The sequence below is a fragment of the Bos mutus genome, chromosome 24 (assembly GCF_027580195.1).
Source record: "Bos mutus isolate GX-2022 chromosome 24, NWIPB_WYAK_1.1, whole genome shotgun sequence".
Taxonomy (NCBI): Eukaryota; Metazoa; Chordata; class Mammalia; order Artiodactyla; family Bovidae; genus Bos; species Bos mutus.
Window position 1 is genome coordinate 45,910,175 of NC_091640.1, and position 17,676 is coordinate 45,927,850.

Sequence of the window (17,676 nt, forward strand, 5' to 3'; positions counted from 1 at the left end):
CAGCCATCCTCTGTCACTCCAACTTTCCTTATTTTTTATCCTCTGTGTGTGTCTCCCTCTCCTAAAATACAGTTGTAAAAGCAGTGATGTCCCTGAGGTATGTGACACTTACAGTACCATTCTTAGGGATCTGAAAGGCACAAATAGTAATACGTTTAAAAGATGAACAGTGATCTATGAAAAAAAAATATTTAAGATCATGTAGCCTTAAAAAATAGAAAAAACGGTACTCTATGTCATACTCTCTGTTGGAGGCGCAGTGCTGGGCTGGTGAGAGGGTATAAAGCGCCACAGCCTTGACCTTTGTCTAACCTTCTGTTAAAAAACAGATTTAAATATCTAAGAATATTCTTTTAATTTACTTTTCCAAATATTTCAGCTGTGATCATTTCTGTCAAAAAGAAAATTCTTGGGATTTCCCTGGTGGTCCAATGGTTGAGAATCCATCTTGCAATGCAGGGGACTCAGGCTCAATGTCTGATCGGGGGACTAAGATCCCACATATCCCTGGAGCAACTGAGTCCTTGGGCCACAACTAGAGAGTACTCAGCATCTAAGACCCACATAGCCAAATAAACAAACTTTAAAAAAAGAAAGTCTTCGCCTGGTGTGACCTGATCAATGCTAATGCAATAGAGCCATATCCGACCAGTAAGCTAGGAAGCCATATAAGAGTTTCCACAGATAGATACTGATGAATGGTATGGATCTGTGCACCGGGATTTAAGTTGCCCTGAACTGAACTCTTTGAAAGAGATCAAATTGCCAACATCTGCTGGATCATAGAAAAAGGAAGAGAGTTCCAGAAAATCATCTATTTCTGCTTTATTGACTATGCCAAAGCCTTTGACTGTGTGGATCACAATAAACTGTGGAAAATTCTGAAAGAGATGGGAATACCAGACCACCTGACCTGCTTCTTGAGAAATCTATATGCAGGTCAGGAAGCAACAGTTAGAACTGGACATGGAACAACAGACTGGAAATACAACAACAAATAGGAAAAGGAGTATGTCAAGGCTGTATACTGTCACCCTGCTTATTTAACTTATATGCAGAGTACATCATGAGAAACGCTGGGCTGGATGAAGCACAAACTGGAATCAAGAATGTCGGGAGAAATATCAATAACCTCAGATATGCAGATGACACCACCCTTATGGCAGAAAGTGAAGAGGAACTAAAAAGCCTCTTGATGAAAGTGAAAGAGGAGAGTGAAAAAGTTGGCTTAAAGCTCAATATTCAGAAAACGAAGATCATGGCATCTGGTCCCATCACTTCATGGGAAATAGATGGGGAAACAGTGGAAACAGTGTCAGACTTTATTTTGGGGCTCCAAAATCACTGCAGATGGTGATTGCAGCCATGAAATTAAAAGACGCTTGCTCCTTGGAAGGAAAGTTATGACCAACCTAGATAGCATATTCAAAAGCAGAGACATTACTTTGCCAACAAAGGTCCATCTAGTCAAGGCTATGGTTTTTCCAGTGGTCATGTATGGATATGAACTGGACTGTGAAGAAAGCTGAGTGCCGAAGAATTGATGCTTTTGAACTGTGGTGTTGGAGAAGACTCTTGAGAGTCCTTTGGACTGCAAGGAGATCCAACCAGTCCATTCTAAAGGAGATCAGTCCCGGGTGTTCTTTAGAAGGACTGATGCTAAAGCTGAAACTCCAATACTTTGGCCACCTCATGTGAAGAGTTGACTCACTGGAAAAGACTCTGACGCTGGGAGGGATTGGGGACAGGAGGAGGAGAAGGGGACGACAGAGGATGAGATGGCTGGATAGCATCACCGACTCGATGGACATGAGTTTGGGTGAACTCCGGGAGTTGGTAATGGACAGGGAGGCGTGGAGTGCTGCAATTCATGGGGTCGCAAAGAGTTGGACACGACTGAGCCACTGAACTGAACTGAACTACTCTGAGCCTCCTTACACATACAAACGTGTAAAGTGTTTAAGACAAGAGCGTTAGAGTCAGCTAGGGAAAAGTTTTCCTCTTCTCAAGAACAAACCGTTATCTTCTGTGTTGAAATCTGCAGCTTGACCTTTGTCTAACCTTCACACAAAGATACAGCTAATTCCAGCTAGAAGGCAAGTTTTTAAACCAACATGTCAAGAGCCTACTGTGTCTTTCCGAAGCCTGCTCTTCCTACTTTCCTCACACACAGGCTGTTTGGGAAGCTAGAAGCCCCTGATTCTGAGGGAGGCTCCGAAGCTTGTGTTGAATGTTGTGAGACGCAACAGCACCTATCTGAACACAGTGTCCAAAGTATCTGGTTTCCTGTTGCCTGACTTTTCCAGAGTGAGATCATATAGCTCTCAGTCTTCATGGATTTTCATAACATGCAAGAGTTCTTAAATTCTTGGCAACCATACCTTAAATAGTCCCATTGATAGAGTTGGAAAAGTCTAATAGTTTTATATTTTTAAAAATTACAATGGCTAGGGACATCCCCAATGGTTCAGTGCCTAAGACTCCAGGTTCCCAAGACCGGGGACCTGGGTTTGATCCCTAGTCAGGGAACTAGATCTCAGAAACTGCAACAAAGCTCTGGCACACAGCAACAAAGATCCCACATGTGGCAACAAAGAGCAATGCAGCCAAATAAATAAATAAGCAGACAAATATTTTTTAAAAACAGTGACATGTCATTCTATAAAGCTAACCAACAATTCCTATTATTTAACACCACCCCCACCCCACCTTTTCTTTTGTCAAAGCTGGAGATTTCTAGTATAGCGGAGGAAAGAAAAATGTCAGCCCCTTCCTACTCAGATGAGCTTTTCACTAACATTGAAACTTAGATGATATTTATGCTGTAATAAAATATGTCCAAAAATGGACATTCTGATTATACTTGAGACAGTAAATGAAAATTACAGAAGTTAATTGCAAAAACATCTGCTGCTGCTAAGTTGCTTCAGGCGTGTCTGACTCTGTGCAACCCCACAGACGGCAGCCCACCTGGCTCCCCCGTCCCTGGGATTCTCCAGGCAAGAACACTGGAGTGGGCTGCCATTTCCTTCTCCAAAGAATGAAAGTGAAAAGTGAAAGTGAAGTTGCTCAGTCGTGTTCAACCCTGAGCGACCCCATGGACTGCAGCCTTCCAGGCTCCTCCTTCCATGGGATTTTCCAGGCAAGAGTACTGGAGTGGGGTGCCATTGCCTTCTCCGGCAAAAACATCTACTGGTTGTACAAACAGAGGTACTTTGGATATTGTATATGTTTGGATGTAACTAATATTTTGCTTTGACTGGCTAATGACATCTATAGTTGCTTTTACCAGAAAAATCCATAAATTAATATGCATCCATATACACTTATACCAAGTTTGCACACACCAAGTCTTTTTGACTTTAGAATGAACTTAACTATGTTTATCTATGTACGTGTTCCTGTAATGGGTATCTGAATTCTACATTCACTGTGTAAATCTAATCTGTGAACAAACTGTTGTTTATGCAGGGGAAAAAACTGATAGAGTGGAGCATTGGAAAAAAAAAAGGTCTCTGGGGCTTTCCTGGTGGCTCAGTGGTAAATAATTTACCTTGCAACGCAGGAGACATGGGCTCAATCCCTGGTCCGGGAAGATCCCACATACTCTGGAGCAACTAAGCCTGTGGGCCACAACTACTGAGCCTGTGCTCTAGAGTTCCACAAGAGAAGCCAATGCAAAGAGAAGCCTACGCTTCTCTGAAGCTAGAGAAAAGCCCTCACAGCAACAAAGACCCAGCACAGCCAAAATTAAATAATAAATGCTTTAAAAAAAAAAAGTTTTCTGATAAAAGTGAATAATGTCTTCTCTCAAAAAAAGAAGAAAGAATTAGAAAGTCCAGGAAAAATAAGAATGGAGATCTAAGTATAATATACTACTTCAGGCTTCCCTGATGGCTCATCAGGTAAAGAATTTGCCTGCAATGCAGGAGACACGGGTTCCACCTCTGGGTTGGGAAGATCCCCTGGAGAAGGAAACGGCAACCCACTCCAGTATTTCTTGCCTGGAGAATCCCATAGACAGAGGAGCCTGGCAGGCTACAGTCCAAAGGGTTGCAAAGAGTCAGACACAACTAAGCACGCGCACACACACACACACTTAGCTTTAAAAACAAAAAACCTTTACATGCTGTGGGAATTCCCTGGCAGTCCAGTGGTTAGGACTCTGCACTTTCACTGCTGAGGGTATGGGTTCCACCCCTGGTCAGGGAACTAAGATCCCACAAGTCACATGGCAAAGAAAAATAAAATAAACACTGTGACAACATAAATAATATTTATATTGTTTTTCATTCTGAGTCATTGGGAATATTTGGATTTTTAAAGAATATGCTTGCATCATCTAGACTTTTTTAAAGTTTGGTAACAAACTTTTGTTTTCTTTCCACTTGTTCAGATTTTGTTTCATATATTTCAAAAAGAATTTCCTATTTTTCTGGAGGCTTCTCTGGCAGTCACAGTGACTGAGACTCTGCTCTTCCAATGCAGGGAGCTTGGGTTTCCTGGTGAGGAAATTAGGATCCCACATGCCTCATGGCCAAAAAAAGAGAAGAATTTCTTATTTTCCTTAGAAGGTAGATCCCATGACTTTCTTATTAAACTCTTACAATGCTAAAACAAGAAAAAAAGATTTGTGATAATTATTTGAAAGCTAGACCCCAGTGGCTGCTCTAGAAAGAATGAACTGGAAGGGACGAATGTCAATGCCTTTATCTTGCATTTTGCCACCAGGCAGGATAGTACCAACTCAAGATCTGGTAAGACCCAGAAAGAACAGATTCCAAAGCAGTCAGAGGTTTGAAGCAGAGGGACAGCCCTGGGTGGTCAGGGGCAACGAGCAAGTTCAGGAGGCCCCAAGCCTTCCCCTGGTCACTCCCCAAGCAGAGGAGACAGGCCTCGCCCACCGTAGGCACAGGGGTGGGAGAGGATAGGACAGGCAATAGGAAGCTGGTCTGGTCTTAGAGCCTGAGAATCAGGAAGACCATGTCAAAATAAGGACCTAAAGATACACAAGGTCAGGCCGGGGTCATACCCTTGTGAGGAATATGGGACTGTCCTGAGGCGGGGAGCATCTCCCTCTCCTGGAACAGGTCACCTGTGCAAGGCCCCTCTGACCACAGACCAAAGGCTGGGACTGTCCCTATGTGGCCACCTTCCCTGGAGCCCTGGAAACCACACCCACGGTCCCCATCTTATTTCAACAAGATACCATCAGCGTTAACCAGGATAAATAACAGCATGGCTTAACCATACAACTGCTGGGAAGGAAAAAGCACATGGGCAAACCCAGCTGGGGACTATCCCAGTTTTAAAGAGTATTCCCTTTTCAAATAGATCCACCGAAATGTTCCTTTAAATGAACTTCCCATGGGGCATTTGAACATGATTTATACAGTATGCGCTGACTCATACCTTTTCAGGAACATCTACCTAATTTGACCATGGGCCTCTCAACTTCCATGGAACATTCTTCTCCTGGGCCTGTGATGGCTCCTGTGAGGGTTCAATCCCTATATTTCTGCCCCTCTTTCTCTGACCACTCTCTACTCCTGCCAAAACAAGGTAGTCACCAATAGTGCTTCTCTGGGGTCCTCTTATCTCTTGATTCTTTCTCCTTGAGTAACTGTCAACCACTTCCTTTAATTGTCATCTCTGTGCTGATAATAGTTGACAATCACAAGTGCTCGCTATGTGCCAGGCATGCACAGAACTCTGATTTAATCTTCACAACAGTCCTAGAGTATCAACATTGGTATTATCCTCATTTTTCGACATGGAAAAACAGAATGAGAGTTGAAGTTATCTGCCCAAGGTCACTCAGCTATAAGGGGCAGATGGGGATTTAAACCTGGCCATCAGTCTGAGTGAACTCTGGGAGTTGGTGATGGACAGGGAGGCCTGGCGTGCTGCAATTCATGGGTACAAAGAGTCGGACACGACTGAGCGACTGAACTGAGCTGAACTGAGGCCACCTGAGAGCCTCTGCTGTTCCAGGCACTGTCTTTCCTGGACACCCTTTCCCAGGCACTGGGGCCACCTCCACCAAGTTCTCAAACCTAGGATCAGGGCATACTCATTGTTTGTACTGGTTGTTCAAATATTAACATATCCCCAAAGCCTGCTGTCTGGCCCCTGTTCCTTCCCCAGGACCTCCCCATATCCAGCAACCCTGGCACTGTCCTGAAAGCCGAGGGCTGCTGCAGGGGGTTCAGGATGCTGCGAGTCTCAGTCTTCACCAGTGCTACCCCTGTGGTTAATATTGTCAATATCACTTCTGCCTCCTCCTCCTTCTCTCCCCACAAACCAGTTCCTCATCTGACTTCCTTCTTTCTGGGGCCAGTACCCCACTCTCCCGCTCACCTTACTTAGAGCCTGCTCCGAGCCTTTCTTTCCTTTCCCCCACTGCCCGGCTTCAATTGGTGACCTGGTCCCGTGGCTTTGATTTCTCTCACCCTCTGCCATTCCTTTCATTGGTCTCCTGTCCCTTCCCTATGATTTCCATCCTGGAACAGACCCTTTCTGCCCCTTGGCCCCTGCTAGAACTCTCCCATCCCTCAGCCCCTTTGTCCTCTATATCCCTGAGGACAGGCATTCAAGACTAAAGTCCACCCTCCCTGCTGGCTTCCTAATGATGAATGTACCTTCGACCCAAGACAGTGCTCTTATCCCTGAAAATGCCACCTCTATACAGAGAACGTATTTTCTCAAATATTTGTTCAATTCAATCAGCTGATACCCACTCGGGTTTCCAAAGCTTTCTACCTTATACCATCACAACCTTCTTGTCCTTGAAGCGTGGGTTGCTGCCATCCCCTCAGTAATAACAACAGCCTTGCTCCCCACTCTCTACCCATCCCTGAGAATATGAGAGCATCTCAAGCAGCCCCTAAGGTCTCCAATAGTTTCCCTTCTGCCCCTTTTCTCTCAAATCTGGGCTGACTGTCCCGTCTGCCTGGTTCCTGACCATCCGAAGCACCATCGCAGTGCTGGAGGCTCAGTGGTGGCACTCAGCGCAGACCCCCCAAAAGCTCATGGTTGGAGCTGAAGGAGAAAGATAGCCACATGAAGAGTTAAATGATGTCTCAGCATCTACATCTGATGGTGCCAAAGGACACTCTCACTGAGCACCAGCCTCATTGAAAGCACTCAGTGAACACTTGGTCTATGCAGAGTCCTGCTGCACTGTTTAATAGCTCTACAGTCTTGGGAATGTTGCTCAACCTGTTTGCCACTCAGTTTCCTCATCTGTAAAATGGGATAGTCAATAAGGTACCCCATAGGGTAGCTGAGACTTAAACGAGTGGTATATGTAAAGTGTTTAGCACAATGCTTGCCACAGACTCTATACACAGTAATGTTAGCTATTACTGTTTTTATTACTTGACATAAAAATCATGTGAAATTAGAAATGGAAGATATCTTTGCAAACTATCTCTCAGGATCTTATATGTTTTGAAAGTAAAAGCTCAGAGGGGGAGGGGGGAGTAAAACCCAGAAAATTCTCTACCCTGGACCTTTACCCAATCTCTAACTCCCAACACAGACCTCATGTCTGCCTCCTCCCCTAACCATTCCTGCAAGACTGCCTCTGGGAGCAGCTGGGGGCTGCCTTCCTGTGGCATCCTCTGAGGATGGAGGCCGCAGCTCTCAACCCACTACATGCCCTGTCCGTTTTATAGGTCCACTGTACTCATTCGACAGCTATCAGCTGAGATCTCACTGGCATCAGCCCGTGCAAGGGGCAGTGGCACTGAAAGCCAGACAACAGCTGTCTACAAGGTGCTCACATGCTTGCAGGCCCCCAACCTCAAAACTATAAAGGACAAAAACTATGAAGGAATACAACATGCACTATCGGGCGCAATCAGGAAGGGCTTCCCTGAAGAGAAGACACTGGGCAGAGACCTGAAAACTGAATGCTACATATTGAGGGAAGAAAAACAGGGCTCTCTGTGCTGTTTTTTTCCCACAGCGCCTGGCATGGGACCCAGAGATCCTTTATTCCACCAAAGAATTCACAGGCCTCCTCCAGGGGCCAGCTCCAAGGCCATGCACCCTCTCTGTGAAGCTGCTTGGGGTGAGAGGACCATACCCCACAGGTAGGCATTGCCTAAGGAGAACCCCAAAAACTCCAGGAAAAGGGACTTCTCAAGGCAGAGTGTAAACTGTGTCCCCCAGGTCACAGGGCCAAGTTTCTCTATGTAGCACTCTCCATGGGGGACAGGAACTTGTTAGGCGCTATGAGGCTAAAGGGGGAGCCATCAGGGTTGCTTTCCTTTCAGCTTCCCTGATAGCTCAGTTGGTAAAGAATCTTCCTGCAATGCAAGAGACCCCAGTTCAATTCCTGGGTCAGGAAGATACTCTGGAGAAGAGATAGGCTACCCACTTCAGTATTGGGCTTCCCTTGTGGCTCAGCTGGTAAGGAATCCGCCTGCAATGTGGAAGACCTGGATTCAATCCCTGGGTTGGAAAGATCCCCTGGAGAAGGGAAAGGCTACCCACTCCAGTATTCTGGCCTGGAGAATTCCATGGACTGTAGTCCATGGGGTCGCAAAGAGTCAGACAGAGGGAGCAACTTTCACTTCACATCGGGATTGCAGGTAAGGAGATGGGGCGGCTTGGCAGCAGTAGCTCAGTCTGGAGACAAGCTGACTTTCTGCTCCTGCCTTAAAAGGATGAGGGTGGCTCCTCTAAATGAGGGGGTACAGACTGTTGAGGGACACCTGGGGAGCGAGAGGACAGGGGGGGAAGAGGACTGGACAGAGGAGAAGAGGACTGAACTGACGCCTCCTGGTTGGGCCCGTCCTCGGGCTCAGATGCCCCCACCAGCTCGCAGGATCTTACACACGCACCTGCCTCCCCCTGGATAGGGGGACAGGGGGCAAAGGCTGGCAGGGGCTCAGGAAACGGGGCTACGAGACCGGCAAAGCTTCTGCTAAAGAACCCCGCTAATGTCTGCAGGCTCGGACAGGCTGTACATTTCCGCGGACCTGGAAAAGCCAAACAACCCGGCCAAGTTTACCGCACGTTCTCTGACCCACGTTACCCTCCAAATCTGCTCACAGCGGAGCCTCCGGGACCACCCTGCGACTGCCCCAGAACGGGTGGCTCCTCCCTTTGGGTCTCGGTTTCCCCAGGTGTGAGATGAGGGGTGAATGTCCCAGCTATAAGGCTACACCTGTCTGCGGTGACCCGGGGCGCGGACGGCCGAGGGAGACCCTGCGAACCGGACCCGGGGACCCGCGGACGCGCGGCGGGCTGGGGGCAGCGCAGAGAGGGGCCGGCGGCGGCCAGTCGGATCGGATTCTGCTCCGGACAGGGGCCCACAGCTCCCTTCAGGGCCCCCAGCTCCCAAGCCGGGCGATGGGCCCCTCGCCTCGCTGACTTACCCAAAAGTTCCCCTTGAACAGTGAGCCTGTCATGGCTGGCTAGCGAGCAGCGAGGAGAACCAGAGCAGGCGCGCGGGGACGAGGACTGTCAGGACCCGCCAGCCCGGCCGCGCACCCGAAACTAAGCCCCGCCCACGCCACCGCGAGCCCCGTCCCGCCCCGCGTCCCGCCCCGCCCCACACACAACCCATCTGCCCCGCCCCACACACTACCCATCTGCCCCGCCCCGCCTGCCCCGAGCCTCACCGCCCGGCCCCGCCCAGCTCCCCCGTTCCGCCCCGCCCCCGCACTGCGCTCCGCCCTACCCAGCTTCCCCGCCCGACCTGCCCCGAACCGCAATCGCCCAGCTACCCTGCTCGGCCCCGCCCACGCCACCGCCTGCCCCGCCCACCCTCGTGCCCCGCCCTGGCCCGGCCCCCGCCCCGCCCAGCTCCCCCGCTCCGCCCCGCCCCACACCACCCAACCGCCCCGACCCGCCTGCCCCAGCCGCTTCGCCCGGCCCCGGCCCCGCCCCACCCCCGCTCCGTCCCCGGAGCCCCGCTCCCCGGCCCCGCCCCCGCGCCAAGCACTCCCACACACACCCAGCGCCCCGTCCCGCTCCCCACACCCCTCAGCGGTCAGCAGCACCCAGCACCCCACACTCCTGCCCGAGCCGCGTCCCGGGTCTGCCCGCACCCTGCACTCGTCCCGCGCGGAAGAGAGAGGCGGCCCGCGGGTTAGACCCTGCGGTGTCAGGAATCAGTCAGTTAGCCCTACGTCCCCCTCCTTCAGGAGACCTTTAAAGATTGGAAGGAACCGATTCTGTCGCCTCCCCGAATTCGGCTCGGTTCCTGCCCACAGCTCCCTCCTCCTTTGACCCAGTTCCTGGCGGAGATATCCAGGCTCTGCGCGCTGGTGGAAGGAGCCCCCGTCGGATCCGAGGTGGTCCCTGGGACCGCGCGTGGCCTCCGTGAAGCCTGAGCACTGACAACGCTGTCGGCCGCGTCAGGTGTGGACGCTTCAGCTAGTGAAGTGCGGGATCCCAGAGGCACCCGCCACAGGTAAGCATGTTTTAGTCCAAAAGTCATGGAAAGGTCATTGGCCCTTGACTCCATGTCCTTCAGTGGGGTCCTTACAAGGTGTCCAGGAACTCAGCTCCTCCCCAACCCTTCCTCATTCTTATGATCCAGACCCAAGACCCTTCTCCATCAATCCCTCCATAAGTATGATGTCCCAGCGTCCTTCCTCTTCCTGCATTCTCCTAGTAGAACACCCTCGTAAACATAACCCAGGGCAAGTCAGACCCATCCCCGCTTTGCAGTGATAAGGCACTCTAGGACAAAGTACCTGCGCTACCTGTCCTGAACCAAAACTGAGGCCCACAGAGGCTGATTGACGTGGCCAAGATCACAAGGTATTTAAAGTATGAGGAGCTCGATTACAGCTCTGCCCCTCTAAACAGAATCAGAGCCAAAGATAGAGGTCATTCCTGAGGCAGATCCACTCAAGGAGGGGAGGATGAAGGTCAAGAGAGCCAGACCCCAGCCTCAGACCTGGAGAGGCAAACTGTGCCTCTGAGCAGCTTCTAGCTTGGGACAGACACAGTGAAGACAGGCTGGGGTGATTTGAAGGGCAGCTGGAAGGTTCGCCCTCACCCACCCCCGTGATGAAATCCCACCAAGAGTCATCTGCAAAAACAGAGATGGAGAGGTGGCCTTCAGTTCTGGGTCACTCCCAGGACATGCATCCATTCATCTGGTTGTTCAACTCTTTGGAAAGCAGTGAGGTTAGAAGGAAGAAAGGGAAGCCTGACAGCATCATCAGGGGCACCAGGAAACAGGCTCAACAGGAGGGGTAAAAAATAGTGCCAACTGAGGAAATATGCTGAAGTGCCACAGATAGCATCAAGGTTTTTCCTGGGAGTTTTGCATATTTTGGAACAAATATTTTAAATAAAATTCTAATTGTTTAAACTTTCATTTTAAACATTTTGTTTAACCTCTGAGGGTACATTGTACTTGATTTTCGTGGCTCAGATCCCACAAGGTCCCCGGAATTTTAACTCTCTTCCACCACCTGGTGGCAAGATTGGAAATTTCAAATGGTTGTCCACAGTCAGAAAACATTCCTCATTCATTCCTAATTTATAAACCTCATCACCTCAACACGTGTTGGGAATAAAAAGACAAGCAATATGGGGATTCTCCAGGCAAGAATACTGGAGTGGGTTGCCATTTCCTTCTCCAGGGGATCTTCCCAACCCAGGGATCGAACCTGGGTCACCTGCATCGCAGGCAAATTCTTTACCATCTGCACCACCAAGGAAGCCCCCAAGGGTCTATAACAAATTTGGGACATTTTACTAATGAAGTTAAATAACACTACTACAGCAATAACACTACTCCAGGAAGATCCCCTGGAATAGGAAATGGCAACCTGCCCCAGTATTCCTGCCTGGAGACTCTCATGGACAGAGGAGCCTGGCAGACCACAGTCCATGGGGTTGCAAAGAGTCAGACTACAGCAATTATGGAATAATGAATTTAATATAAACCACTGTTAACATTTTGGCATTATCTCTTTCAATAATATACATTTGCATGGTTGGCAGGCAGATTATTAACCTCTGGATCACCAGGGAAGTCCTACATTTGCATTTTTAAGCTTGTACTGTACAGATATGAGTCTTGCTTTTGTAACTTAACAATATTTCATTAGTATTTTCTAAAATCCTTTAATACACCTTTCCTAACATAAAGTTTGATAGCACATGGTGCTGGCTGAATGGACAGGACAGACACTCTTTCATGAAAAAATTGAAAATCTCTGTGAAAAGAAATTTTGCCTATTGCCAAAATTTTTAATGCTTTTTTTTTTTTGCCACAAGCCTTGCAGTGAAAGCATTGAGTCCTAACCACTGGAGCCCCAAGGAATTTCCTAAGTGCTCCTAAGTTTTGATCCAACAATTCCATGTTAGAATTTATCCTCCAGATATCCTCATATGTGCAAAGTGAAATATGTATATAATTATTTATAGCAGCATGGTTATTCTGGCAAAAGATTTGAAAGAACTAAATGCTATCAGTGGAGGACTAGCTCAATAGATTGTAATGTATCTATACAATTAAATCATATTCAAGCATTTAAAAAATGAGGAAGCTCTGTGTTTTGATATGGAACAATCACCAGCTATAAAGTAGGGGAAAAACAAGATTGAAACAAACTGCCATTTGGGTAAGGAGGAAAGAGAATAGACACACGTGTTTTAAATACTCCTCTTATGCAGGGGTGAATGGGGCAGAGGGACACAGGAGGGAAGAAAACCCACTTTTCACTTCATGCTCTCTGGACCTCTGAGTTTATACAATGTGAGTGTATTTCAAACCTCCAACAAATTAAAAAGCAAAATCTTCAGTATCACTTTTTAACTTTTGCATAATTTCCCATCAAGTGGATATACCAATACTTTCTTAGCATTCTCTTAATGCTTTTAGAAATATTACTGATAAATATCTTTTACATAAATTTTTGTTAAAATTCCTCGTAATATTCACAGAAGCACTATTCACAATAGCCAAGACATGGAAACCTAAATGTCCAACGACAGATGAATGGATAAAGGTGTGGTACATATATACAATGGAATACTACTCAGCCATAAATAAGAATGAAATAATGCCATTTTCAGCAATATGGATGCCACTAGAGATTATCATACCAACTGAAGTCACAAAGAGAAAGACAAGTATGATACCACTTATATGTGAAATCTAAAATCTGACACAGACGAGCCTATCTACAAAACAGAACAGACTCGTGGACATAGAGAACAAACTAGTGGTTGTCAAGGGGGAGAGGTTTGGGGAGGGATGGAGTGGGAGGGTAGGGTTAGCAGATTTAAGCTATTATACTGGAATGGATAAACAACAAAGTCTTACCGAATACCACAGAGAACTATATTCAAATACCTATGATAAACCATAATGGAAAATATTTTAAAAAAGAATGTGTGTGTGTGTGTGTGTGTATATACACACACATATAACTGATTCACTTTGCTGTACTGCAGAAATTAACACAACATTGAAAATCAACTATACCTCAAAAAAGTTTCTCATAATCACAGGTTAAATAATATAATTTTAAAGTTTTTGAAATAAAGCTGTCAAATTGTTTTCCACAAGAGTTGTAAAGGAAAGGGAGGCTTCCCCAGAAGGAATTAGGGATCTTTCCCTTGAAATAGGATAAATGGATGGTGAGTGACAAAAATAACAAATGCCCACTAAAATCACCTTTCACACTTTAAAAAGTCAGTCTGCATTCCTCTTCCTACTCTGCCAACTCGCCTTAGTTGTTCTTTCTTGAAGCACTGCCTGCTTCTTTTCTCTGCTCTCCTCACAAAGCCACGTTTCCCCATCAGAATTAAGTCCCAAATGCCCGTGTGTGGCCATCAAGACCTTCCCTACCCTGACCTTTGCCACTTCACTCCCCGGCTTCCTCCCCTGTCCCCACCCTAGGCCAATCTGGCTTTTCTGCCACCCAAACTGTGCTGCTCCTTTGCAGGCTGCCTGGGTCTCTCTTCTCAAATTCTATCTCAGCACCACTTTCCCACCTTCTCCAGCCCTTAGTCTTCTCATTTCTTGAATTTCTAGAACATGTCATCCTTATTACACTAACTAGCCCTTGATGAAATATGACGTTTTTTTCTCTAATTTCTGTTCCTCGTGGATAGCTTACCTCCCCAAGAAGACTGCAAAGCCCCTCAAGATAAGGATGCTATTTTCTTATGTACTCTCATGGATTAGACAATGATAGTACCAGACAGGGAATTCAACCAGCTCTCCCTGATCATTAACAGCAGTACTGGACTTCCTTGGTGACATGAAGGATAGGAACCCACCTGCCAATGCAGGGGACACGATCCCTAGTCTGGGAAGATTCCACATGCTATGGAGCAACTAAGCCCATGCCCCACAAATAATGAAGCCTGTGAGCCTAGAGCCCCAGCTCCACAAGAGAAACTACCTGTAGTGAGAAGCCTGCTCTTGGCAATGAAGAGTAGCCCCCACTTGCCACGACTAGAGAAAGCCTGTGCAGAGCAACAAGGACCCAGTGCAGCCAAAGATTAATTACTTAATTTAAAAAACAGCAGTCAGTACCAATTTTTACTTCAGTTCCCATAGCCTGATCCCTCCCTTCCAGGAGACAGGGGCAAACCTGGCCAAGGAGCTAAAGCCAGGATCTGAGAAGCAGGACCTGGCCAGGCAGGGGACAAGAGGGCAGCAGTAAGTCAATGTCAAAAGCAGAGAGGTTGGATTTCATCACTAAGATTAGAAGCTGAGTAGATTCATGAGTGGAGCAGAGGGTCAAAACAAGACATGAATAGTATACAAAGCGAAAACTTCCAGGAGGAGGCTTCAGTACCCAGGGGCTAGCTGTCTGCAACAAAGCACGGGTGAGGGTGGTCTGCCCTTTGTACTGTTGGGGCACAAGGCAGACCACCCCCAAAATATCCTCAGCGGCATGATTTTGAATGTTACTTAAGAAATTGCAAATCCAAGGAGGACACTGTAACACCTGTCTCCCTGAAATCAGGAAATAAATCTCCCATTTGAAAGGTCCCCTCTGTGTACCAGGAGGTTAAAAGACATCCTTACGGCAGAGATAGGAAATTCAGGGCCAAGAAGTCTGTATAAACAAAACTTGTTATGCTTCTTTTATTTACAAGCCCAAATCCAAACTCTGTTTAGACTCACTTATTAAGCACCCATAGCCTAAGTTTGTCCTGATAATTCCTCTCAAATTTATTGTCTAAAAAGCATAAAATTTACCTGCTTTAGCCATGTCTTATATCCCATTTCTGAGACCTCCATGTGCATCAATTAAAATTTGTTACTTCTCTCATTAATCTGTCTGGTGTCAAATTTATCAGTAGGCCAGTCAAATGCAGTGCGAGGGAAAAATTCCCCCTTCTTGACACCTTTTAAGTTTAGAATTTTCTTGAATGAAGGAACTCAGATGTGTTCCTGACTGAAGTAATTTAAAGGCGGAAAAACTTTGATATTCACTGTTACATAAGACAACCTACTGTCTATAGGGCTTTTTTCAACAGAAGCCACCTTTTCAGACAGACAAGCTGAAGAACAGAAGAGGACTTCCTGGTGGCCCAGTGGTTCAGAATCCACTTGCCAATGCAGGGGACACAGACTGATCCCTGGCCCAGGAATATCCCACATACAGCGGGGCAACTAAGCCCAAGAACCACAACTACTGAAGCCCGTCTGTGCTACAACCCGTGCTATGCAACAAGGGAAGCCATCACAATGAGAAGCCCAAGCACTACAACAACAGTAGCCCTTGCTTATCCAAACTAGAGAAAGCCCGCAATGCAGCAACAAAGACCCAGTGTGGCCAAAAAAAAAAAAAAAAAAAAAAGGAAATTTATGGTACTTTTACCCTGTTAAGAACTCATATCCAGCATGTACATAATGTACATGTATGGTGTGTGTGTGTGTATAAAACTTGTAAAATCTAGAAGAAAAATAAAAAACCAAGACTTTCTAGAGCTTATTGGATTATAATTCAAAGTACAAAATAATTAACCATGAATTTATACTGACATAAGTAGGTAACTGAATAATAAACAATACGTAAATCTTTTGTGCAGAAAAATTTCAAGTATAACTGAATCACTTTGTTGTACACCTAAACTAACACCAATATTGTAAATCAACTGTAAGACAGAGGATGAGATGGTTGGGTAGCATCACCAACTCAATGGACATGAGTTTGTGCAAACTGGGAGGTTAGTGAAGGACAGGGAAGCTGTCCTTCATGCTGCAGTCCATGGGGTCGCAAAGTCAGACACAACTGAGCAACTGAACAACATAAAACAAGTTTTCCTCTAGCCAAAAGCCAATCCATCCACAAACTCCTCCAGGTCTACCAGTAGGTTATTTTATCTACTGCATTCAGTGTGTGTTTCTGTGTAGTAACTGCACAATATTTACGAAGTCATTAAATGTTTTTTGCCCTCCCACCGTAACTCTGTTAAATAACCTAAATGAAATGGTACTTGTCTTGCTCACTTTGCATGTTCTTTAGTGTTAATCTCAACAGTTGATGCTCAATAAACTAAGCACTATTTAAATATGCCTATCTTAATATTCCTATAAATTATACCCTTGAAAGAGACATGAGACTTCACTTTATTATCAAAAGATTTTAAAACGTAAATCTGAAAGCCATAAAACCTCAAATTTCAAAGGTCAAGTACCTTTTAAGACATTTACCACTCCTCTATAAGCTGTACAAAATACATTTGGACAGGCCACTTGGCTGCCACACAGGAAGGCCGTTAGGCAAAGTATTCAGGCCTGCCTGTCCAGAAGATTCAGGTGCCCATGAGGTAACCCATCACATTAGTTTGAGTGGTTTTAAAAAAACTGCACTTGAGTCTCAGAATTTGCTGCTCCTGGTTCATTGCTGTAATTTTTTTTTGATGTATAACATAACCACATTTAACAATGTATTCCAGTATCAAAGAGCAAAGTTCAACAATGCAAACCACAATTATTGCACCAACCTAACATTACAATCACAAACAATGCATTATATATAAGCGATTCCTCTTTCAATATCACTGAGCCTACCCTGTGTTGTAACTAGAATACAGAACAGGCATTTGACAGCTCTAGTTTTCTTCCTATAAAGAAACGACAAATGGTTTCTGTTGGATCCTTCCCAATAGAGATTTCAGCAAGATAGAAACAAAGCTTCTTAACTAGAAGGAGCTACAGCAAAATACATTTCACGTGGGAAGTTTCACATCGTCCTTCAGAGATTCCAGCATAGAATGAGGTGTTCAGCAACCAGGGCATAAACAGCATCACTTCAAATTCCTTCCTAGCTCTAGGGTTTGTTAAAGTTATCAGGCTATTTTAATAGTTTTAAAAAGTTTCAGGTTACTGAAGTAATGTGAATCTTTGCTCAGTCTTCACATTAACACACCTCCATGACACCAGTATAAACTCTTCAGAAACTCATGTTTGTACAAGGCACAGGAGTAAAACACCTGGGAGCTGTTCCATACCTATCAGATGTGTGAAATCAGCTCCAGTTAAATGATGGCCTTTTCTGGGCTTGAGTTTAAACTGAGTTCAGGCGTGCTGGAACTTACAAACAGGTGATACTTGAATCACACAGGCAGAACTCTTCTCATCACTATGATGAACAACTATAGTTGTTCAGCGACTAAGTATACCTGAAAGATTGAAGGCAGGAAGAGGAGACGGCAGATGAGATGGCC

At 46.1% G+C, this 17,676-nt stretch overlaps 1 protein-coding gene across 2 annotated transcripts in view; it reads right to left on the reverse strand.

Annotated features, from left to right (window-relative positions):
• PSTPIP2 (proline-serine-threonine phosphatase interacting protein 2) overlaps positions 1-9,515 on the reverse strand; it is a 93,798-nt gene extending 84,283 nt beyond the window's left edge. For both annotated transcript variants that reach the window (XM_070361604.1, XM_070361603.1), the window contains exon 1: positions 9,390-9,515. In XM_070361604.1, the coding sequence (XP_070217705.1) occupies positions 9,390-9,422 (33 nt within the window). In that variant the 5' untranslated portion in view covers positions 9,423-9,515. The remainder of the gene's footprint in view (positions 1-9,389) is intronic.
• Positions 9,516-17,676: the final 8,161 nt, after the last annotated feature.